The 24,059-nt window shown below is 38.7% G+C and overlaps 3 protein-coding genes and 1 long non-coding RNA gene across 6 annotated transcripts in view; 2 read left to right on the top strand and 2 right to left on the bottom strand.

The window, feature by feature from the left end:
- The first annotated feature begins 930 nt into the window (after window positions 1-930).
- On the top strand, window positions 931-9,268 carry LOC111253335 (BBSome complex member BBS7-like). 2 transcript variants are annotated; one of them, XM_086993208.1, is made up of 18 exons: window positions 931-1,081; window positions 1,737-1,853; window positions 2,076-2,255; window positions 2,474-2,551; window positions 2,913-3,029; window positions 3,676-3,748; window positions 4,070-4,153; window positions 4,311-4,441; window positions 4,628-4,712; window positions 4,965-5,064; window positions 6,105-6,381; window positions 6,792-6,854; window positions 6,984-7,066; window positions 7,290-7,370; window positions 7,746-7,996; window positions 8,125-8,237; window positions 8,548-8,662; window positions 9,027-9,268. In XM_086993208.1, the coding sequence occupies exons 1-18, from the start codon at window positions 1,046-1,048 to the stop codon at window positions 9,164-9,166; spliced, it is 2,124 nt and encodes a 707-aa protein (XP_086849334.1). In that variant the 5' UTR covers window positions 931-1,045; the 3' UTR covers window positions 9,167-9,268. The 2 variants fall into 2 exon arrangements, with proteins under 2 accessions (XP_086849334.1, XP_022668323.1); XM_022812588.2 differs by having other exon boundaries at window positions 4,022-4,153.
- Window positions 9,269-9,961: 693 nt separating this feature from the next.
- LOC111252409 (vitellogenin receptor-like) lies at window positions 9,962-22,299 on the bottom strand. 2 transcript variants are annotated; one of them, XM_022810247.2, is made up of 4 exons: window positions 22,169-22,299; window positions 12,239-12,590; window positions 11,460-11,634; window positions 9,962-10,928 (listed from the first exon to the last, which is right to left on the bottom strand). In XM_022810247.2, exons 1-4 carry the CDS (start codon window positions 22,192-22,194, stop codon window positions 10,423-10,425), a joined length of 1,059 nt encoding a protein of 352 aa, XP_022665982.1. In that variant the 5' UTR covers window positions 22,195-22,299; the 3' UTR covers window positions 9,962-10,422. The 2 variants fall into 2 exon arrangements, with proteins under 2 accessions (XP_022665982.1, XP_022665980.2); XM_022810245.2 differs by lacking the exon at window positions 22,169-22,299 and adding an exon at window positions 13,101-14,581.
- On the top strand, window positions 10,921-14,414 carry LOC147754826 (uncharacterized). Its single transcript, XR_015330406.1, has 4 exons — window positions 10,921-11,133; window positions 11,289-12,498; window positions 12,636-12,769; window positions 14,293-14,414. It is a non-coding gene; the product is annotated as an uncharacterized LOC147754826 (long non-coding RNA).
- The window catches only part of unk (RING finger protein unk), a 32,567-nt gene continuing 28,198 nt past the window's right edge, over window positions 19,691-24,059 (bottom strand). The window contains exon 11 of the mRNA XM_086993203.1: window positions 19,691-22,813. Within this exon, the coding sequence (XP_086849329.1) occupies window positions 22,499-22,813 (315 nt within the window). The 3' untranslated portion in view covers window positions 19,691-22,498. The remainder of the gene's footprint in view (window positions 22,814-24,059) is intronic.

Genomic DNA, 24,059 nt, shown 5'->3' with positions numbered 1-24,059 from the left:
GCGGCAGCTTCTCATGGAAAAATCATTGGAGTACGGTGTTTTGAGCCGGTGGCGCCTCGTAGGATGATAGCGTTAGATTGGCAATAACGTTTACTAACTTTGTGGGGAATAAGGTGGGAGTGTATACACATAAAAACGTTATGGTATCACCCTTTTAATGCAATTATTATTGTGAGATTTCTGAGATTTTCGACGGTGTTGACGCTGCGCATGCAATATCATAATAAACAGGAGACAGTAGATTCACAGATTGCTCACTTGTTTTAATCATCCACGTAAATGTGTGAAACGTTTGTTGGCAAACACGATACACTAATGTAGGATAATTTATCGAATTAGAACGCTCAAGAAATCAATTTATAGAAAGTTCGTCAGACTTTGACCGACCTCTCTATTTATAATCAGTCGAAATTATCTAACTTTACGTCAAGTATGCCAGCCTTTTAACTAAGTACCAGTTATAGCTTTTAGCCACGTACTGGACAAATTATTAAGGGCTCATATTTAGATGTTTTTAGGATAATACATGGTAAGTTGTACATTCAAGCCGGCGTGGATCAGTAAGCAATTAACGTATCGATCTGCTACAGGACATAGGGAATTGAAACGGAGATGATTTTCAGTTCCTGTGAATTCTTTGTTTTGAGATAGTTGTTACACAATTAGTAGGTATTTAAAAAAAAAACTAGGAACAGATCCGTTTAGAACAACGATAAATTGATATGTTTCGGCTACATATAGAGTGATGTGCATAGCAAACAAACCAATTGGCCACATTTTCTTTTTCTTTATTTATCTATCTGAAAAATCTATTGTTGACCTTCGGGAAAACATTGTTTTACCGAGTTTAACTGACCTTCATTCAACTAGCTTAACTCATCCCGGCTTTTCGATCTTAGCGCCAGCTACGGCAGGGGCATAGGGCTGTTGCCAAGGTGATGTCGATTCGCGCCGAGCTATCCACCCTATAAAAACAGCGACTCTCGCGAGATTTTCAGGAACTGAATTCAACCGTTCGTTTTGTGTACGCTACACGACAACAACAATGGAACTAAGTTTAAACAGAGTGGATTATGCTCAGGTAGATATACAAAGAACAAATTTTAATTGTTTTTTGGGTACTTTAAAAGCAAAGGTTATCTATACTGCCGATTTATACATTTACGTGCTCTTCGATAAGAGCTTACCCTAAGACCTATACTATATTGAACGCTATTACGCAACTAAACGTATGCATTTTTGCTTGAATGTCTTTAATATTTTTTACTATGAATATGAAGTTACTATGAATTAAATTGTTTAGCACAATTACTAAACGCATGTTTAGTAATTGTGCTATTAAATTTTGCTCAACATTTTTTTCGAAAATTAGCCAGAACTCAAATAGGAAGGTCAGTCTGAATTTTTGTCTGTTTGAATGTCTGATAAATATACTGTCTGTATCCCTTAGTGCTCCCTGTTCGACAATATTTGTTTATTGGAAGTTGTGGTTCTTGCTTCATTACGATTATTCTTGGATAATGCGGCTGAAGTATTAATATTTGCCTAGAGAGAATTTAATCTATAGTCTAAGCCATAGTGTTGTGACAGTCTTCTCGGTCGTGCTGATCAGGGAGCACTATTGTATCTGCACGTTATACAGACAATTGCACTGCAGTAAATAACTATATAACATTAAATAATCAAGGAACTGTATCTAGGACGGTTCAGATCAGACTCCTCTGCTTGCTATATAGGTCGATGTCACGTTGCCAAAGTGCACACGTCTGCTGCCGCCTTCAGAAGAGAGAGGAACCCAGAAAGTGGTTGTGGGAAACCTCAAGGGGGTCGTTCATTGCTTCTCCGTCAAGAAAGTTCGTATCGTCGCGATTGTCCTTTAATGTTATTCAGCTGCGTAGACACGTATCGTATACTCATAATGAATGAAAGTAAAAAATAATAAGAACAATGAATAAATAAAACATTCTCCTGTGCCGTTATGGGCTGTCCACCACTGTGTTATTAGTATATCTCTTTGTGCATTCTGCTAAATTCATTAAGGTTGCAAAGTTCTAATAAAATCTTTCGGTATGTAGGTCGACGTGCAGACGGTATTCAAGACGCTGCCCTCATCCAGTAGGATCACCCATATCGACTTGGGGGGTCCCGCTGGTTCCGTACAAGATAAGATCTTTGTGGCTATCGGATCTGAAATTCAGGGCTTCACTAAAAAAGGCAAACAGTTTCTTAAATTCGAGACGAATTTAACAGAGGAAGTAAGTACTCAAGCTAAGACGGAATATATATGCACATTAGAAACAAGAAAAAAAAACCAATGCATATGGAAAGTGAAGGATTATATGATTTTATTGTTTTACTGAAACTACGGTGCATAAATTAATTGACCTGGCACAATAAAGCATGACATTTGACTGGTCATAAAACTTATGAATATACTCAGCTTCTCTAAGCGGCCTTCGCTCGCTTGTTATAGATAAAGGCGATTGCAGTGAACGGGAACGACCTGATGATTTGCAGTGAGTTCGTGTACACACATTACTTCGACTGCAAGGTACTATTATAGCGCTGACCGAACTAGAAATAGCTCTTACAAAAGTGTGAAACCTATGTTTTTTCGCACTGTTTTATCTCGAAAATTCTCTTAATACATTTCAAAGTTTTCCCATTTTAAAACCGTGTGGTAATGACCCATTCATCCCTTGCGGAGATTTGGCATTTTACAAATAAGTAAAGAAACTGATTCGTATTTGCTAACATCAATGGTAATCTCGAAAGTCCGTGGGCGTATTTTGTGCTGCGATCGGCGATACGCATCTGCTGTATGCATTGTTTGTTGGAATATTACGTGCTCACGTCTAATTGTATAAGTATGACGACTGTTACTGACGGTTCTTGTATCTGACCCATTAAAGGAAAGTCACTCGTTTATTAGCTCGGACGCGATTAACGACATTACCGTGATTCGCAAGAATCAAGACATGCTGCTATCGGTTCTCGCTTGCCAGGATCGACTCATTCGGATTATTAAAGTAAGAGTATCGTTTCTAGAAGTTCCATTCTCCTGCGAGAGGATAGGCATGTTTTGCTCGAACTTCTGGGCCGTCCCTCAGATGTTCTGTTACAAATATATTCAAATTATTGCCGATTCAAAGTTTTTTTTTTCTAGATTCAACATAAATAGAGGGTTATCCACAAAAGTTTCGAGACAAAATTTCTGCCTCTTAGAGCAAGATGCTACAAATATCTGTAACAAATCGCAGCCGTTTCAATTAGATAGCATTTTTATCAACTGTCCATCCAAGAAAACAAAGACATAGAAAATATTTTAGTAAGTTAGCTAAGGAAACCATTTATTTCAACCATCGATGTGGACTCTATATAGGGGTGGCAAATTTCGCCTCTCCATTTAGAACATTTCAATCATATCGATAGCGCGTACAATTTTAAAGAATTCACCTGTTTTAACTTATACTTGACGGCAGTACTGAATATACAGTTGGGAGCATTTTGTTTAGTTTTCCTACAAGTAACTAGTTAGCCACAAAGCCCCGTCGGCAAGAACGGTCGGCCTAACATTAACTCCACGTAGCGCAGAGGACAGTCCTAAATTATTTTGTAGTATATTATTCGGTTTGTAAATAGTTAATAGGTCATAACGCAATTTATGTTTTTTAGGAAGCAGATTGCATCGCTGAGGTAGAATGTCTTGGTCCACCGGTCGTTATTATACACTGCGTCACCAAAAATGGTCAGTCGCTGCTTCAATAGCAATAATAAAATTAATTACATATAATAATAATAATAAGAGCTATTGATCACAAAAATCGGATTCTGTAATACATTGCTTTGAGTGGAGTGTATTGTCCCAGCTGTAAACGAGATCAATTCCATGTGCTACTGACCAATATTCCCCATCTTTGATGTATCCAAAAGAAAATGTCGAAGGAAATCATTGTTTGATAATAGACCTAGGTAGGGTGGTGCTATTATGTTTTTTCCTGATATTGTAAAACGTTTTCAGACAACGCCGATCGGAATCCGTCAACTGAGCTTTTTTATGGTACTTCAGATGGGAAAATTGGAGCCATCAACATAGACAGCCTCTCTGAACCGCAAACCGAGTGGGAAATTGTCGACGATACAAAGCTCGGAGGTAGACTTCAAGACAAGAGGAATAAGCCCGAAAAATGATCTAACGCGATGCGAATGTGGAAATGAGTATAATGCCGTGGTTAACCTGCCTACTAGCTACATGACTCGCGTACATTATGATTTACACGTGTGTGCATTTCCATTACGCTTGCACGCAGGTGTAACGTGTTTGGACGTATTTGACCTCAATGCTGATGGTACGAGGAATTTGATTACTGGGCGAAGCGACGGAAATGTGGAAGTGTACTACTTCAACGATGAGGATAAGCCTGTTCGGAGATATTCATACGTAAGCCCAAATTTAACCACTGGAGTGCACAAACTTAATTGTCAATAATTGGAAGACTGATGATGGCAGAATAGTAGCATAAACCAATTTAATGAAGCCAAAGTACTTCTAAAGAAGTGTTTTTCGTTCAACAAGCATACATATTGATTAGAAGCATAGGAACACTTTTTGTTGATCTTTCTGCAGCAATGTAACGAAGGAATCACATCTGTGATTGGAGGAATAATCGGAACACCTGGCTACGAAGAAATCCTTGTAACTACCTACAATGGTAAATCGTTCTTGTAATAGTTACAAAATGGTGAATTTGGAACAGATGCAGAAGTTGGTAATGGTTATTTTGTTTTTGCGCTAATTAGGGGCTTGTTGTTGAAGAACTTGCAATACAAGAATTAGTATTATCTGATAGCTTTGATAAGGTCGTAGAGTGCTGTAAGCTTCTTTGATATGCATTTTAAACGTTCCGATGGTAAGGTCTCATACACTAACAAATCATTATGTGTTGGTTGTCAATCTTGAATAGGTTGGCTATTTGGACTTACAACCGAAAACAAAGACAAACGTATTGACCCGAATTACATCCTCATATCACAGGAATCGGCGCAAAAAATTGTTTCTTTAAGGTTAGCTCGCTTAAATTGTATCTATAGCACCCACTCACATGCTTCTATTGGCTTATATTTATACGGAATGTGTCAGATGAATGCCGAAAATTTTCAGTGTCGAGGATTCATGAAGCTGAGAAGTGAATAGCTTTGAAGAAATCACGTTGTACGGACAGCACAACTATGACATCATCATAGCTGAGACGTTTGCGTTTTAGGTGCCATTCTAGCGTACAGGATGTGGAAGGCTAGGCACAAAAATGATCAGCCTCCTTGGTGACTCAAAAACGATGGCCTGTGCCGTTTTTGAAAAGAGGGAAAAGAATTCTCATACATTAACATGGACGTTTTAAGATGAAAAAAAGGCTATCTTCTTGGAGAAATGCATATCGCGTTAATCACAAAGACCCTAGCTATTTACTTATATTTGAAAACCCAAAACATTTCACCTACTGTATTCTTCTAATGATACCTTAGGAAGAAAGTGTCACGGGATAAAAGTCGCGAGTTGATTCCGAGGCAGGCAGGCAAACTTCAAATAGACATTTTGTTTTCAACTGGGTTTTGGGGTCATTGAAATCTTTTCCGAAGCAAAAACTCTGAAACAACCTTGCATGAAGAGCTTCGTTGGGTATGAATTCTTAAATAAAATTTTACTACGCTGTCGAATAATAACTGAAGACACTGTAGAATGGGTTATTCGTTGCTTTAAAAGGATCGTTTTTCAAATATGTTTTTCCATAAAAGAACATTCAGAAGTATCATCCTTCAGTGAAATATAAGCCTGTAAAAACTTATGGTAGGTATTCCCGATTTGGCTGGTATATCCTATAAGTAGTCGTATTTGCTAAACGGTCGTCGAAGTTGTTAGTGGCGTTACTTTGAGGCGATTAACTTGAGCAGGTTCGAGGTAACCTTACTGTCATCCTTTACGTATCTAACACCTAACATTGAACCTGCACATATTTGCAAAGTTATATAAGTTATACGCAGCGAAAAACGTTTGTCTCTCCTTCGTAACCAAATGTATTGACTTTCTCTTTTCTAATTTTCATTAGGGAGGAGGTTGAAGATTTGCAGCGAAAGGTCGTTCGGGCCAAAGAATCCTACCGTGCACTAGGACAACAGCCTCAGCCTGAGCGGTCTGTTTCGGCTGTTCCAGCCCTATCAGTGAACGATTCATTCGTTCTAAACCATGCTGACGCTTCGTATATATTGTCTATTGAGCTACAGGTTCCGCTCGAGTTCTTATTGCTGCAGTGTGACGCTCCCATGGACATTCTCGATTCTGATAAGAATACATCTGTTGTTAGTTTCAGTCCCTGCACCCCTGCAGTAAGTACTGAACACATCAGACGCTAATCAAAGGCAGCCAATCTACAACACTTCAGAAAGATATCAAGTCCACGTCTTTGATTTGTCAGGTCTTCCGTTTATGAGTTTTATATATAGAGCATTATGAAGTAGTATTTGCAAGCAGCACTCCGAATCTAACTAACCCCAATGCATCTCATTTCTACTCCATAAGAGATTCTGACGTATTTTTATTTACTTATTTATTTAGAAATTGTTGTTGGCTAGGTTTCTGAAAAAGAATAGCACGTAAAGGACCAGCTGATATTTCTTCAATCGAAGAATGCTCTGAAGTGTTAGTTACACTGTTTATGAAATGTAATTCTTAAAGTTCATCATATTTTAGGCATTACTACGTTTTCCTGTTTTCGGTTACTTTGCACCTGTTTTAGAGTGGCAACTATTTGCTGGCAACCTTACGATGCCAAGCTGAAACGACGCGGATTGAGCTTAAGGTACGTACGAACAGAAGAGGCTTTTCTTTACGTTTACCATGTTTACGTCTTCAGTTCGGTTACCATGTTCATGTCTTTAGTTTAACCATGAAAATAAAAATGAACGAGACTGGTTAACGATTGTTGCAGGTTCGATCGATTGAGGGCCAACCCGGGACTCTCCGAGTATACGCGATACCCAGGATGCAACCAAAGGGCGCCCAACTGCTAAAGTATGTTAGAGGATAGCATTCGCGTTATAACTTTTGCGAGCTACAAAATATCCTATCTTAACCCGTACTGTTGGCCAGTTGCCGCTCACCTTTAAACGTGCGTTTTGTTCCCGATACGTCGAAAACAGTTGTCAAACACGGTGGCAACCTACATTGAGCTTTATCAATAAATAACTCAATGATGTTAACACTATATAAACACTTCTGATGTACGATTTTAAAGGTACCACGTTAAGCCGTTGTCGCTGCACCGACGCACGAATCGACAGGACCTCGAACGACCTCTTAATTCGTTAACTCTTAGGTATACGCTATTAGTAATTTTTATTTTCCTAAATGATTGTTTATTTCTTTTGTTTTCTTGCAAAGCAACCGATGATGCGACACGATCCGTCAAAATGTAATCTATACGAATCGCTATCGGTGCCAAAATGTCCGTGGTCAGCTATTGCATTACATACGAGGTGCAATTGCGGGCTATAGGAATTAGCTCCGTGATCTTTGATTTGATACACGCATCGAACTCGTGATTCATGATTCACAGTTAATCGTCTGCCGACATAAAACCGTCCATTATACTTACTTGTCTACCGTGCCAATGGTCAAGTTGAGTACGGTTCGAAGTGTACACAGATATAAAATGGATGTTGATACTTTTGCTTACTATGATGTTTATTAGAGGCAATTTTTCACTAGCGGAAATGCATTCATGGGTAGCAGCAGCCCTTCCGGAAGTCCCCACGAAGATTGTCTCAGACGAGGATGTGTCCTTAAATTTTGTATCAACATTCCTTGACACAGTCCTCTACGCGCAATATCGTAGAAGTTTAGCTGTGTTCCGGTCAGACAACCTGTCGACAATCTCGATACTAAAAGACGCCCTCACCAACGAAGGTACCAAGAAGAAGATTCTGCTTGACATTTCATGCGGTTTGTACCGAGGTTTTTTTTAGTATCTTTATATAAAAGCTTTGTATTTTCGGAGAATGAATACTAGTATATTATGTAATCATGTGCTTGTTTTTGAAAATGCTTATTTCGGCAAATTTGTGTTGCAGATGTGAACGAAGATAGCATTAAGCATATGTTAAAAATGATCTACCCAAAACTTGAAAGGCAATTACTGCTTTCACGCAAGATTCAACTTTTAGATGCACTTAATGAGCTAAAGGTTTGTAGATGTATCGCAGAATTATCTGTAAGTTATGGGGCTATACAAATATAACCTTCCACGTGATGGTAAAGACTCCAGAAATAGATGAAATATTTTCTGTTTTCCAAATTTCACTTTTCTGCTTGTATAAAATAGAGATGGTGAACCAGAGTTGAAATCATGGCTAGCTCGCCGTACAGCCAGCCACTCCACTATCGGACCTTTGCAATAATAGCCGCAGCCTAAGACCTATGACCAACAAGAGAATCTAATACGGCGAAAATAATCAGTCTGACCTTAACCTGCCTTGCAATTGTCGTCTGCCTAGGTGCACGAAGGCGATATCTCCTTTATGCCGCCTCAGTACGGAGAAATCCTTGAGCAAGCAGCACAGCTTCAAACAGAACATCGTCGCCAGCCAAATCGACTCGAAAGACTTTATGGTAGGCAACCACTAACAGATATCAATATTCCAAGCACAGGACAAAGGAGGTACCTGTTGTTGTTGGTATTACTTGATTGTCAACTAACTGATGACAGCCACAACATCATTAGAGCTTTCTTTCATATAACTTGTGACATTTCCATTTTATATGAGTCCAAATACGATTAAAAAGTCACAGCAGAGTTACGATGCGGATGGCTAGTACACGAGGTTATATGAGGTTTTCATTTTAGGCTTTTACCACATTGAAATAATTTTTATTTTTCGGCCCAAATATGACGTATTGTGGATTTCTTCGGAATTAGATGGTTGCACAATATAAACCTGCAGCTATGCCTGCTCGTTCCTGCTTTGGGCTACAGGTATGACGACCGACCTTTTCCTCGATGCATACAGATTTCGCGGCGTAAACGCAAGAGGGAAAGTTAGCGAGCTGTTGGCACTACTCGAAAGCGCAGACTTCAAGACGATTTGTGCATTTTTCTATGATACGGGACGATAAAATCTGCGAACTACACTTTAAATTTCTATATGCCTTCGTGTTTCATGTATGTACAAAGTGCGGCAGAAATAAATCTTGAACTACAAAGACACCATCAACACAGATGTATCAGTTTTATTTCAAATACTTTAGCCAATTTAGATATGTCAGTATAACTTCACAACTCTCATTAGTCTCGGATTTTGAACGTAATAATAAAGTTACAGTTATGAATTGAAGATCCGTTCTAAAGACTCCTTGTTCAACACCAAGCAAACATTTACGCCCGGCTGGCATTTTGATCGTTCTATTCGCGTACATTTAATGCCTTAATTTTGATAAGGTCAAACGATAAGGTGCGCCTGAATAAAGGTCACTGCAACTCAATGTCATCCTAGTCGTGCTAACAAAGAGTGCCTGACTTGATAATCGGCACCGGTTAGTGTAATGTCCGTCAATAAAATGATTAAGCTGAGTCACGAGACACCTTTCGATTCACTAGGTATGTTTTTGTAATTAGTTTTTACACTAGAACTCATCATGCAGTAAGTAATTCCATAGCGAAGTCAATCTATGCGGAGAGGATTTACCATGATTAAAGTATACCTCATCCCCACCAAAGGTAGGGAAAAACTTGGAGAAGAAGTCTGTGTGCTCATTTGTGGACCACTACTCAACAACTAATACATCTTAGTACTATTATGTTACTAATTTCTAAAAGGACTTAACGCGTCCTCTTCCCGTCGAAGCGTTATCTTCTCGTTAGCTGACCTCTGTTTAACAACTCAGAAACAAACAAAGAAACACACACACATACACATTTTAATGTATATATTTATTTGACAGTAATAAACATCGTAGATTCGAGTCACGACATTGAAAACGATAAGTTACCCAAAAATACACGCGGTGTTGCAGAAATCAGACGTTTGAATATAGTTACCGGCGCGTTCTCGTTGTGTCGTTCAGCACTACTTCGTGCCGTTTATTTTCTGCTGTCTACCATTTAAATGCGTAATGTCTTTTTTTTCTACCGGATTATCTTGTAAGCTATGTGTCGCGCATTAGAGGATGCACATTTGTTCAGACCGCCCCCAATTTAACTTGTCTACAAGAAACAAAAGCAACCTGGAACGAATTAAGCTTCAGGATGTCTCAAAGGACACAATCATATAATCGTCTTCCACTCACAAGTGCTTATCCAATTAAAGTTACATACAGGAAATTCTTCCCAACTTATGATTAGTGCCAAATGGAATCGGTAGTGTAGATTTCCGCTAACCATGAATAGGCTGCATTTTAGACAGCGTCACAGGTAGTTGTTTTAGCTCAATGTGACGAGTATCAACCGAACGGTATTTTCGTTGCTGGCATTTGGCGTAGCTAATGATCATAGCGAAGGCGACAGCTGCCGCCAATATCCCGACGGCTATCAGTCTCTCAGAGTTCCATTTGACTGTGAAGACTCCTGAGAGTCGGAACTCATTTGTCCCCAGTAACACAGTAGTACAATTAACTTCATCGGATTCGTCTTGGCAATGAGCTACGCCGTCACAGAACAGCCGGACGGGTATACATTCAAGTGATTTTGCACATCTGTGCGTGTCTGGTGAACATTTGCCTACTTCATCGCATATACTTGGCTTTTCGTCCGAACCGTCGTCACAGTCGTTGACACCGTTACATTTGTACTGCCATCGAATACATTGAAAATCATTCGTACACGCAAACTCATCGTGCGTACATTCGAGGGTTTTGTTGTGTGTCACGCACAGAGTGCCGTCTGAAATAATTGATTGATAGGTTCTCCGTATTAGCAAGAAAATTTAGTTCATCAACGGTGCTAGTATAGAGAGAACTAACGACAAGCTACTGCAGCCACACTTAACGAACTTAATAGAAAGTTGTTCTAAGTGCATAAATCTTGAACTGCGTATATCTTAGTTGCCGGTCAAGTCTTTGTTCTGAGCGAATACAAATGTTTTATGGTAAATCAATCTGATCTAGTTAAACGTGAATCTTTGCCCTAAGAAATTATCTTTTATAATGCAAAAGCGCATTTGTAAGCATCTGAGTTTTTTTTCAAAAATCGCATATTTCTAGTGGTATTAAAGTAACAATCATCTATCGAACTTCCATACAGCTGCTAGATGCCGTACAGAGCGCTAAGGTACCTTTTCAACTTCGGACTTCATGCAATGTTAGTCGTCGCAGTTACGAACTCGTCGTCAGGGCCGATAAGATCACAAGATGAGTGTGTAATATGACATAAAATATAGCTGTGTTAGTTATTCGGTTGATAAGCAAAACGTACCTTCAAGCATCATACCGTCGGGGCAAATACAAGCGCGGCCTTTGGCAATTGAGTTAACGCAGGTGTTTGAACAACCCCCATTTTCCACACTGCACATCGCTCTTTCGATCGGGTTTACGTGCAACCCAGAAATCGCGATCGCGGCAGTAGGCGAGCGCCAGTACTCGCGAACAATCTATTAACCCCAGAAAAAAATACCGGAAAATTAGCAACGAAAACACATTTTCTACTAATTTCTGCGAAGTTCAATCTTGTGAAAACAGTATTATGGAACGGATACGCGAAACAAGCTGCACTTCAATTAAAAATGAGTTCATTCATTTTTGCGTCGCACGATTAAATGCTGAAAGACACGCAAGCAGTTTAAAGGTACGGTGTAACTGTATAACAAAGCACACCCTGGCCCTAGGTCACAGACTAGGTTGACCCAAAGCGGCTAAATTATGTATTTAATTTGAAAATTTCTAGAAGACAAAACGGGTAGGCTAATAGTCAGTGATACATGCAGCTAGATGTCCAGAATCACTTTCTAACGTCATCTAAAACCGTTTCTTATATATAAACCTTTTTTTGAGTTAGCTACCTTAATGAAAACTAACTCATTTGCTCCTATAACTAATTTACTTCTCTTGGTTTTGCAGAAGGCAAGGCAGATACCCATTCGGTGTAAACTGGTATGCCATAGATCAGAATATATATTCCCAATATTTTTCTTATGAATATACTTAAGCTTGAATAAAAAAAAAATTAAATAACGTTTTTTAATCCATAGTACTTACATGTGAAATATTTCCTTTCGGTTCAGCGATACCAAAAAAGCCCCGCTGGTAAGGCGTTATCCAGAAGGTTCGGGAGAACCAAGCGTGTAATTTCGTCACGAAAAGCGTATTTTCTGCTAATACTGATGACGCGCCGGTCTGAACATCAAATACGAAAATGTTTCTATGCACTGAATCTTCACTACTGACTGCTGCCGACATCACTAGACTGCCGGTTGATTGGTCTATAGCAATACGTTCCGGCTTATAAGACATCTTGGGTAACTCAGATTCAAGCCTACCGTCCAAACCATATTGTTGTATGACTCGATCTTGATGAACACCGTTTAGTTCGAATAGTATATAGAAGATCCTGTAAATTCAAAATACTGTTTGATTATTATTTGGCTATTTTCAGGATGTCAAGTTTTCCTCGGATGTCACCGTTAAGCATTGATACAGATGATGGCTCTTTCCGGCCCAACCTATGCTACACCAGCCCAGTCGAAGTTAACTTCCATCGCAACTTTTTTTCAACGTCTCTTAATAATGGTAAGTGAAACCTCCTTCTTAGCAAACAGTGTTGTTTGTTTAGCTTAAATTAGCATTTGTTTATCATCCTTGTTATCATCTAAGATAGATAAATGTGCATATTCTTACAAATATGCACATTTATCTATCTTAGATACAACGAAAAAAAATTCCGTCTGAAGTCAATTTTAGGAAACCTTATAAAATACAGTTACGACACAATCCAAGCACTAGTTTGAATTTACCGCGGACGTCAACTTTGCCAGCTGACAGTCTCCCCAGTTAGTATAATAGACACATAACTTTATGGAACACGCAAATTATTAACACTTTTACACACTACAATGCTCACCCTCTGCGAAAGTCGACGGCAAGATCCTCAGCTATAGTTTCACTTCGACTTGAATGTAATTGTATGCGTGTCATCTCTTTACGGTCAACGTTGAACAAAACAACGGTCTTATGTTGAGAGTCAAGCCAATACAGTAGACGATGCAATGGGTCAAACACGAGTGATTTGATGTGTTCGGAAGCTCCTGCCCAGAACTCCGTAACGAGTCCATTGTTAATGTTGATTTTAATAAGTTTAGGAACTTGGCCGTAAGTAACACCATATAAAACAGACTCGGCATCATCAACAACGATTTCTGTCATACGAGGAACGCGCATCACCTCATCTTGAACGCTCAAATCATTATTTAGTGCCGCATCAACCGGAGCTTTAAAGAGCTCTTCTTCAACAACGACGAAAAATGATGACACAGTCACTTCGCAAAGTGTTTTAGAGATCAATGAAAAATGTCGCGGGCAAAGGCAGCTGAAGTCATTGTCGGCTGGTCCGGATATGGCGCAAATATGTGAACAGGGTCGCTTGCGGCAGGGATTAGGCCGAGTCGGTTGCATTGACATGCTAGACAGCTTCAACTTGAAATAGTTTGCTGTTTCAGTTTGGCCTAAAACAGTTTGCTTGGTACATCTTTGCGAGGTGCAAATACTAAGAGTACTTTTATTTTCTGAGACCTCCGACCAATAAAGCATATCTTGGGAGATAGCCAATGCGGACGGAGTTCGTATTGCTGGGATTACAATTTCACTTTGAGTTACATTGTTCAAGTAAATGAACTCAACTATATTACTTTGCGATCCTTGCCAATAAAAGCGTTCAGTAGCTAGATCAATGCCAATTTCAGCAGTCTTGCTTGGATCTCCAAATAAAAAAATCTGGCTCAGTTTTCCGTCCATCCGACCTTTATAGACACGACCATGACGTTCGCCCCAGTATAGGTCCCCACGCACTGTATCCAAACGGATGGAGTGGGCGCCGTCTCGTCCATTGAAGATGTCTGTACAATACGGCCGATCGGTGCGACAAACAACAATTTTGCTACCATTCGCGACAACTAAATACATATTTTTTGTAATCCAGTCAAAAGCTATGTCTACGACGTGATCAAAACTGTGCTCCTTAAATAGAACCGTGGGTTTACCCCCTATCGTAGCTATAGCGATCTGTGTCGATGAGATGTTAGATTCTTTTTTTACAGTCACGACAAACAACTTTCCATTGGCAACATCAATATCGAAGGCGGCAACTTCCGATGTCCGGCTCGGATCATCAAGTACAACGAAATCTTTCCCTGAACCGCGGTTATAAGCAAGTATCTGATGCTTATTCGAATATAAAACCGTCGAGGAAAAGGACTGACTTACGAAACTAGTGCGGCCGTTGGCTACCTGTAGATTGACAGTCACAAAAACGGTTAGACAGTATCGTAGATTCAATGAGGAACTGATTCCACGGAGCACTGAAGACGAAGCCATCACTATCGTCATCGAAAGTTTTCGACAGTTTTTTAACCAGTGCCTAATTAGGCCTAGTACAACTTCGAAATTCTATTAGTTACCAAAATTTCTCCAGTAACCCTGAATGAGAATTACTGTATAAGCGAACTTCAACAAGCTGACTGTTCACTTGCGATAGTGGCTGCTTCTTCAGGTTTACACAATGATTAATCTTACATCTCGAAAGATATGCCTTCAGTTATCTGCCCCTGAGAGATGACAATTTAGGGGGCGAGACAGAAAATGCGGTACGAGGGTTTTCGTCATCTCCAGAGACGATAGAAGATTAAGAAGAAAGGTAAGCCAGGCATGGGATTCTATGAGAGAGGCGATACTCTTCTTGTGTTCTAACATGTTCGTTTCGAACGCTGAGGAACCCCTGTGAAGCATTACTAAAGCTGAATTTAGCATCCCCAGTTTTTTTTTTTTTAACTAAAATATGTGCAGCATAGCCTTTGTATCCTTTGAACAATTTGACATGCTGTACTTTTCTAGGAATTACTTCGCCTACTATGTGTAATTCATGGAACGGCAGCCACAGCACTGCCAGTGTATAAGAGGTCACAATGCGTTGAATGTTGACCTTAAAGAGACCTTTTAAGATGGAAAGGTTTGCTAGAGTGTATTGGACAAGTGGCGCTGAAAATGTTTAAAATAAGATGGGCTTGAAAGTCAAAGAGAATATAATTATTTTAAGATTCTTTCTAACCTTGGAGGTACTTACGAGAGCAGCGGATCAGCCAAGACGAACGGAAAATCCGACAGTGTTCTGGTTTGATAGTGCGCCGTTGAGTGTGACCGGCCCTATTTTGAATGAAATTATTATAACTTGTTGTTACCAAAATCTTAGAAAATACTGATGTCAAGCATAAAAATCCTTAAAACATTGTTATAGAGCGCCCCGCTTCGATGACGACAAACATATCGAACGTGACTGTACCACAGGCCGGAAACAACTTTGAAGAATGCATAAACAACATTAATCAATTATATATTGTACATTATCGTCGTAACTCGTTTCGCCTACGACGCAACCTGTGTAAATAAAGCAAGTTATCTAACTTGTTTTATTTATATTACACTTTTATCGAGTTCTCGAGAATTCCCTAGCTGGCTAAATTAACTTGACAAAGACGGATCCAAACTGCCTACATGGAGGATGTTTCAAAAGGGACATACTGTTACTTAGTTACATTGAAACAAGTTGTCACGATTGAAATTTAAATAACAAGTGGTAAAAGAGGACAGTCTTTGAAGCGTTGCTTATGAGAGACCTATGAAATATTTGAATAACAGAGCCTCAAATCTGCGCCCAACAAAGCTTGTACTTCTTTGAACCGCGGTCTCACCTGTTCTAAGCAGCTCTACGATATCAATTACCAGGGCTCAATTCGATCTTATATTCTTGTGATAATTGATTTTGTCAAAAATCTCGTTTTGTTTCCAAAGTTTTGTCCTACAACAGCTCAGGCAATATAGTCGCTCAGGTCGAAATTTGTATGATGGTTGCCTGGTAATGATATATTTCATATGGTTTACTATACAGCAAATGATGATTCTCGCAAGGAAATAATTGATTTTAAATTGTGCCGCGTTCATTGTTTACTGTGAATTGTTTCTTGTTTGTATATGCGTCATGGTTTTTCTCAATCAGGCATAGTCGTAAATTTATTATTAACATTTTTTTTCCCGTTGTCGATGTTATCATTATTTAATCACCTTAACACTGTTTTGCCATCCACGGCCATGTTAATTGGTTATAACCGCGGTCTTGCAGCGAGTCAATCAACAATTAATTATCAATAAATTTTTGCAGCTCCTGGCAACCGCCAAACATAGCTTTTTTTCGTTCCGACCAATTCGGTTGTCTTGCGGTGGTTTCCATCAATTATAAAATGTTTATTAGATTAGCTTATCCATGTATATTTTCCTCCTCTAAAAAGAATATATATTCAGCTTGTTATTAACCTATTTCATGGTGTACGTTTCCATATCTTTATTAGAGCCCTTTTAAGGCCGTACCTCTATGTCAGTGGCCACAAGCAAATTAGTGTCCTAGCACATTGCGAGCGCTACAGTATTTAACGACATTTATACTATTTCAACCGGAATTGTCTGATGCTGTCCCATATAATTTTACTGCTTTTCTACTCTGCCCACAATTGCTTGTTACTATTTTTATTATTATAATAATTGTTATCGCTATTATATATGTATATGTATATATATATAAAATGCCGGTTAGCGCCGATCCCTTCTACTTTGTCACGCCGCTGTTTATAAAAGCACGTCGTTACGAAGTGTTTATTTCGCTTCGTGCTGCTAAAGCCCACTACTCGACGAGTGTCGATCGTTTTCCTGGTGGCATGCACGGGAAAATGATGGCTTAGCGAGATTGACCTGCGCGCCACTGAGAGTGAAAATACTTCAAACAGATCGGTTACATTGCTCGTTTTACCCTGGTAACTTAGAAGCGCAAGGCCTTTTTAGACACCTAGATCGTATTTGGTGCAGTATTATTCCTCGAAAAGAGGCTATTAGTTAATTACTTTCTCCTTTATTCACTATTGCCATAATACCCAACGAAGCAGGATTATGTGCTTACTCTTAGCCCTTATTGCTAAGCACCTCGTTTAGAACTCGTTTTGTTTTAGCCTCCTTTTCGTAAAGTATTTACTTCGTAATGCAACGTTCCATTTTTTGATATACATTATTTCTGGAGTACGCTCAGAACTAGGTAGACTAATCAATACAATCAAGCATCGTGCATTTCCTTGTTGTTTGTATATGCACTTTCGGTCATGTTTCTCATTATTGAGTAACGCTCAAACTTACAATTCATAAATAAAGTAAATTTTACTAGACGGGAAAAGTTTCGACAACGCTTTTCTTGAGCAAATTGCATCACTCTAGACCCATTCAACGACGTGCTTCTTGAATTTGCATGCACATCTCCGCCTCCCGCCCTTGCTCCGCCGTAGCACCCGATGACGAACAACTACTATTTGGCACCCAGCGAAGAAAATGGCTACAGATGGACAGACTCGCTCAATCTACGGGAGTTTTGATTGCTTAGCATCATCATGGCACCGAAAACAGCAACAAAATATTGAATATTGCACCATGTCAATGCTTTGCCGGCGAGTCATGATTTTGCATTTTACACTGGCTCTTTCTAAATACTAATTGAACATCGAAATAAAAATGGCTTTTTTAGGGGCTGATTTTTACTTTGTTGTCACTATTAATTTAACTTAACGTACTGCACGCCCTTTCCAGCGGTTTCCATCATTGCTTCGGAGGCTAATTTTGCAATCGGTTTAGAAGTTGACATCAGCACATTTTTGACCATGTGCCTGGCTTGATTACTGTGCAAGTTTATTTAATTAAAATGGTGGGCGGCTTAATAAATATGAACTTCGTTTAGTTGCTTTTAGACATAGCAAAGAAGCGACCTCTAGCACAAAAGGCTGTGCTCTCCCGTTGCCAATAAGGCTGTTTCATCCTATGATATCCTTGTGCATAACATTGACTATCATTTACTGTAGGTAATTATTAGTCGTTGGCTAAATCCCGTAACGTTTCCAGGTTATGGAATCCATGCAGTCCAGGACTGTGGCAGGTTCGTCCTTTGATGTTCAGTCTCTTGAGGATGCTCGCTCTGAGTAGTCTAGGGACAGGTTTATGCTTGATTATACAACGGCCAGATATTGGTACCGATGTCTTTTGGATTTTTTGTAGATAGTTTGAAAAAGTTGCTTATAATGTCGTTCTGACTGCGGTTTCAACGGCAGCTCTTCTCCAAGAAACCTCTCACGGCGAATAAAAATAAAAACTTTCAAAATAATAAATAAAGAATAAAAATAAAAAAATTTAATGTAGAATTTTCTTCTAACCAAAAGATTGTCTAGGATTTCTAGATTGGATCGCGCTCATATGCCATACGTCCTTGCTGTTTGTTCTACGTGCTTTTCTTCGATTGCCTCCACCCTGCTTTTTCTCCAGTTGCCCCTTCAGAAGGTTATTTAGAAATTCGGAGATATTACTGACGGCCGAGGGCCATCGATAAAGGTTGAAATCGGTTCTACATCTATAGTCCTCACTTTTGAGTTGCTCACGTATTTAATCATGATATGAGCCTCTGCTTTGGTCATGCAGAAGAACACGGATCGCTCATCTCATTTTATAGATCTCGTCGACTATAATCAACAAAGTGCTCCTTGCATAAAGATCTGTATTAATATTCAAAAACTCTACATAAATTAAGTGCTTTTCTGAAATATCTTTCGGTAGCTCTGTTGTGAACGTGGCTAAACACAATGTACCCCATATGAATAAAACCTCCTTTTTCAGTTTGCTCTATGTGGATTATTTATATCTTCCTTCCGACTTGGACGATCCTATATCACTATTACTATAGTAAGAGCAAAACATTATGATGTATTATTGGCGAAACAGAGAATTTTGATAAAAAAAATTGCATACTTTGTACGCAATAGAAACTTTAATGTCCTGCATTAATTTTGATTGCCTTTTACCTTTGCGTATTATTCGTTCAAATTTGAATACGTATTATTTCGAATTAATTTTGGCTCAACTAACTAATTCCGCTCACTACGCCGCTATAATAGGTAAAGTATGTTAGATTGCTATTGCACAACGACCCTTCCAGATGAGTATTCTTCTCACTACTATTATTACTTTCGATGTTATTCCATATGATTATTCTTATATTACATAAGTATTCTTATATTATTTTTACGACCTTTTTCTTTTTTCGATTACAGTAAACATTGTTAATTGATCATTGTTCAATAAGATTTTCGTTAATGCATTATAATTTGGCACGTCCCGCTCTCCTGAACAAATGTACGTATGAGAAAACAGTATCTGGCTAAAATTGGTTATCTTTTGCTAAAGTATCCGTTTCAATACTTTGTAGCTTCTTTTTTATGAGAGAACGTATGAGAAAGTCTAAATCACCATGATGTAAGCTATTAGAAAAGTAAGCCCAGCCAGTCTCCGATGCTTTGATCCTGCGTTCAAATTATGCCGCCAAACTTCGCTCTTTCTAATTTATTCCGAGTAATAATACAATGATTAGGAAGCCAGCAAAATTCTCGCATGCCAGGCGCAATGTAATTTATGAATTTATCGGTAATAGTAAATTCTTAGTATATTACTAAGTTTAATGTTTTATTATTTGTAGTTGGTTTTAAAGACACCAAGTTAGTATACTAGCTTTCACTATTTACAACTTACTAAAACTTACTTAACACATTATAACTATTATTATTATTATTATTAGAAAAAATTATTGTTCTTATAAATATAAAATTATAGGACAAATAATTCGGCATTATTCGTTACATCGTATATTCATTCAGTCTGCTCTGAAGCCAAACTTACTTCATTTAGCAGATTTGTACTGCTTTTGGAACGATTATGACTGTAATTTCAGAGTTGCTTTCCATATCACATGATGAATATATTAATGATAAACATAGACAAATATATATGTGTGTGTGTGATATACGTACATCACAGTCAAATTCGTATGTTCGTTCTGTTTCACTACTAACAAAAGGCAGGAATTGTAGTAGCAAAAGTTATAATAAAAAAAAATGTAAGATAAGTTACGTAGCTATAATAAATTATTATTACTACTACTTTTTCCTTATTACTGTTTCTATTGTATTTCATAGAATAGTTCCTAGTCCACTTTAGAAAAGCTATAATAAACTACGAGTATATATAGAAGTTACTTACAGCTTTCGTTACAGTATTGATATGTCTTCTTCCTTACATTTGATCAATTTACATCAAGAACAAATACGTGTAACTAAGAGAATGTTGTATTGTTCTAAAATATTTTTTACAATTTAACTTCTCACGACGCAAAATTATGTATATCATCGCTAATAGCACTATTTGCTTGCTATTATAGTATAGTGTTTCATACCATCAACGTCGCAATTATCTTCAATACAGCCGCAACTATGAATTTTCCAATCTTACACCATCTCTACACTAAAATATAATAAAAAATAATAATTATAAGACTAGCATTCGGTCTGTGTCTGTTCTTTGTCTCGAGGCTAGAATCCTAGCGATTGCTTAACCAATATTTTCAATAAGCTCGATATCAATCCATTATTTTACTGCTCGTAGGAGGTTACTACTGATAGCTAGGTGGCATTCTCATAGAGTATGTATAATACACAGGGAAACTGTAAGACGGAGAGCCAAGATGTTGTTAACGGTAATGGGCCGATTTTCTTGCCACTATTTGCGCGCCTTAGAATGACATGTTACTTTGCATTTGTAAACCCTCACAATACATACCTTATGTACCGGTAATTTTCTGGCGTATATTAAAGTGCTCTTAGAATTATAATCTTGTTAGAATTTTGTTCCTTCGGAGTGACTCTGGTGTCTAGTTAGAAACACTCCTACGATTATTTTCAGTCAATTTGTCCCTTACAGACAATAGTAGATGGAAATGTACGCCTTCATTAGTACATTACAGTAGAACGAAGTACTATCAAGGGTTGTCGATGTTATGTTATGCGGCCCCGGCTATGTAACCGGCAAATATGTTGCACTTTCAACGACCAACCTTTTATAATATATACTTATTAGTAATAATAGCATTATGAAATCATACATATATCTTACCGTTACTGCACGTTAAACTATATTTATATATAATATTCGAATTCAAATAGTGAGCACCGCGCGCGCGCGCGTACAAATTAAGGGACACACAGTTAATGGGCAAAATGTTTCGTGTGTCTGTACGCCTTATATGATAGTAAATATTGTATACTGCTAGCATTGAAAAGCCGGTACCGTGAGGAAGCAGTTTGTTGACTGTACAGAAAATGGAAGTTAATAGTCGCTGGTTCAAATGAAGACATAAACGATAATTAGACGGCGTATTACTTTAATAGCCTACAATTATACCAAGGAAAATGAAACGAAAAAAAGACCAAGTTCACAATAGCCTCGGTTGCTTAAATCAACAGAAGCCGAAAAAAATTTCGCCACTGCTAATAAATGTACAACGCCTATGAACAACGTATTCAAGTACTACCTATATACAATCCAATCGGCACGTCACATGACTACTTTTTAATATTTGAGAGCCTTTCTTATTCAGGTCATTTTCACCTTGAAGGCCTTGCTTCCAGGAACTAGCTAACCATCATGCATCATCGCTTTAGAACAGCGTGGCCATGTCATACGGCGCCAAAACAGATTTTTATCTTTCCCCACAATTTCTCACGCTCTATTGTCGTAACTTGTACGAATTTGTATTAGACAATAACAGGGAGAGATAATAATAGAAGTAACTCCGAGGAAAATCTAGTAATACAAAATTGTCATACGTAGTGCAACGGTACATACAATTGCCTAAGAGTTTAGTTCGACTCACAACACAAACAGTCTGCCAGCGCTATTGGCTCGTGTATTCAGACTGATTTCTCTCTATAACAGTCTGAATAGAAAGAAGGTTCGTAAAGGCCGAGTTGCTACTTCTCGCCTCGTCAAGCCCACATGAGCTAGCAGTCTCACCTGTCATTCTCTGCGCGATTTACCATCAATAATTGAAGATGCTGTCACGACTTGCCTTCCTCCTCGACTTCTTCTCTTAAGTTTGCACTGCTGTCCTTTGTTGTGGACGACGTTCGTGCGACCTAATCGACCGAGGTCGGAGGCTTAGCTTGATACTTCTGACGAGTTGATGTATTCTTCTTGCAAAATGCGTCGTATTTTCCGCCGTACTACTTTCCGGTTTCTTTTCGTCCTTTACCTTGGCTAATCGCGCAATCTGATTCAGATAACAGTTTGCGCTGGCTTAATGTGACACGAGGTCTAGAGCATTCCCCATTCGAAAACTATCTGTTATGCAACTTTGTCCTTAAATTTACACTCGTTTACCCTTGACCGGTTGATCTGATGCGGCTGTGGCGCCGTGAGCTCGAGTTGTTGCCACATATTTTGCGAGATCATGCTTCGGGGTCCTGACTGACTCTGCTGGCCACCGACGCCGCCACCTTTGATGCAGAGCGGACAGGGCCTTTTCTGATACGATGTAGACACAGCGTATCTCGCACAACAAGCTGCTGCTGCCAGCGGATGTTGACATACCACGCAGAAGTCGCCCATGGCGATACTTAACGACGAGCAAAAGGATCCTTGCTGACGGAGAATCAACGCCTACGAGAAAACCAACAGGACAGGGCTAGATTCAGCACTTCACCCAGCCTAATCGTGCAAAGGGAAAATATGCAGTGGATCAACTATCATTGTATATGTCGAGAAGTGTGTAGTAAACAATAATAACCCAGTGTCAAATATGTCAACGTGCACTTAGGGAACGAAATTTGTTCAGTATGTATACTGGTCAATATGGCAACTAGTGAGTTCCGCTTTCCGTATGATGCGCAACTCGCAGTATTTCTGTTCAAAACAAACATACAAAAACAACTACGTGTAGCACGCTAGGATAGTATTAATCAAAGCTTTGTTTAAATCGAGAAAGGGCCCACCCGCAGGAACACGATATGGCCACATCGGTTATATAAGATGCGGCCCTCCTACTGAAAGGCGGGTAATCCTTGTTCGGTGTAGAATACTATTCAACTTATATTATGCCCTGGGGTATTATGCACAGACCAATTAATAAGTTTAAGCAAACCGAAAATTTATTATCTTAGATAACTAAATATGCTCATCCAAACATATGCTATAATAGTAAGTTAGCTAAAATCTTTGTTCAATTTTCTGTTATATTTCTCCCTTAACTTTTGTTGCTTCTGCACATAAGTTTGTATGGCTACATCTATGGCACTGGTTACTGAGAATGTAAATGACTAATTTATGATTACTGCTGCCGCAATTCATTACACTGCACATCCAAAATATTGTTCAATTTATGTTTGTTGTTTATGACCGCTTAATTATATATTTATTTCTACGTAGGTATACATAGCTACGAAAGATTTTCAATGAAAGCATAGACTCGTGTAGTAGTTTCCTACCCAAGCGGTACATCGCGAATATTGACGTATCACCCATGATGCCTTATAGTGATGCTGATGTGCTAAAGATTAAACTTAAACTCTTTCATACCTTAATGATCAGTATCCTTTCATACAATCAAAGCTCTTCAATCCAAAATCCAACGATTCTGCTCGTGGCATCTCATTCACAACAGAAGACAATCGGTACGCTATTTTCGAAACATTCTACAGAAGGATTCGTTAATAAGTACTTTTGCCCTAAGTACTTGCAAAATGTCGTCATCAAACACTGGCCTCTCGATTATGCCTAAATTCGATTTTAATACATCAAAGTCAATATCCAAATGAATAAAGTACGGTTTTCCTGATTAAATAGAACCAACGTAGCGTTATATTGAGATAACTCTAATTAAACAATTTAACAGACCCAACAACCGTGG

Source organism: Varroa destructor, unplaced genomic scaffold (assembly GCF_002443255.2).
Source record: "Varroa destructor unplaced genomic scaffold, Vdes_3.0 BEIS01000006.1, whole genome shotgun sequence".
Classification (NCBI taxonomy): Eukaryota; Metazoa; Arthropoda; class Arachnida; order Mesostigmata; family Varroidae; genus Varroa; species Varroa destructor.
This window is presented reverse-complemented; position numbering and strand designations above follow the sequence as displayed.

Bases quoted from the DNA above. Each gene is read 5' to 3' on its own strand.
- LOC111252409 (XM_022810245.2), bottom strand. From the start codon at position 14,581: ATGACGATAGTGATGGCTTCGTCTTCAGTGCTCCGTGGAATCAGTTCC. The intron at 12,591-13,100 runs GTGAGCATTGTA...TTGAATTTACAG, and splicing joins GCCGTCGACTTTCGCAGAGG to GATCTTCTATATACTATTCG. The intron at 10,929-11,459 runs GTACGTTTTGCT...CAATTATTTCAG, and splicing joins CGACGGTATGATGCTTGAAG to ACGGCACTCTGTGCGTGACA.
- LOC111253335 (XM_022812588.2), top strand. From the start codon at position 1,046: ATGGAACTAAGTTTAAACAGAGTGGATTATGCTCAG. The intron at 1,854-2,075 runs GTTCGTATCGTC...TTCGGTATGTAG, and splicing joins ATTGCTTCTCCGTCAAGAAA to GTCGACGTGCAGACGGTATT. The intron at 7,067-7,289 runs GTATGTTAGAGG...ACGATTTTAAAG, and splicing joins AAGGGCGCCCAACTGCTAAA to GTACCACGTTAAGCCGTTGT.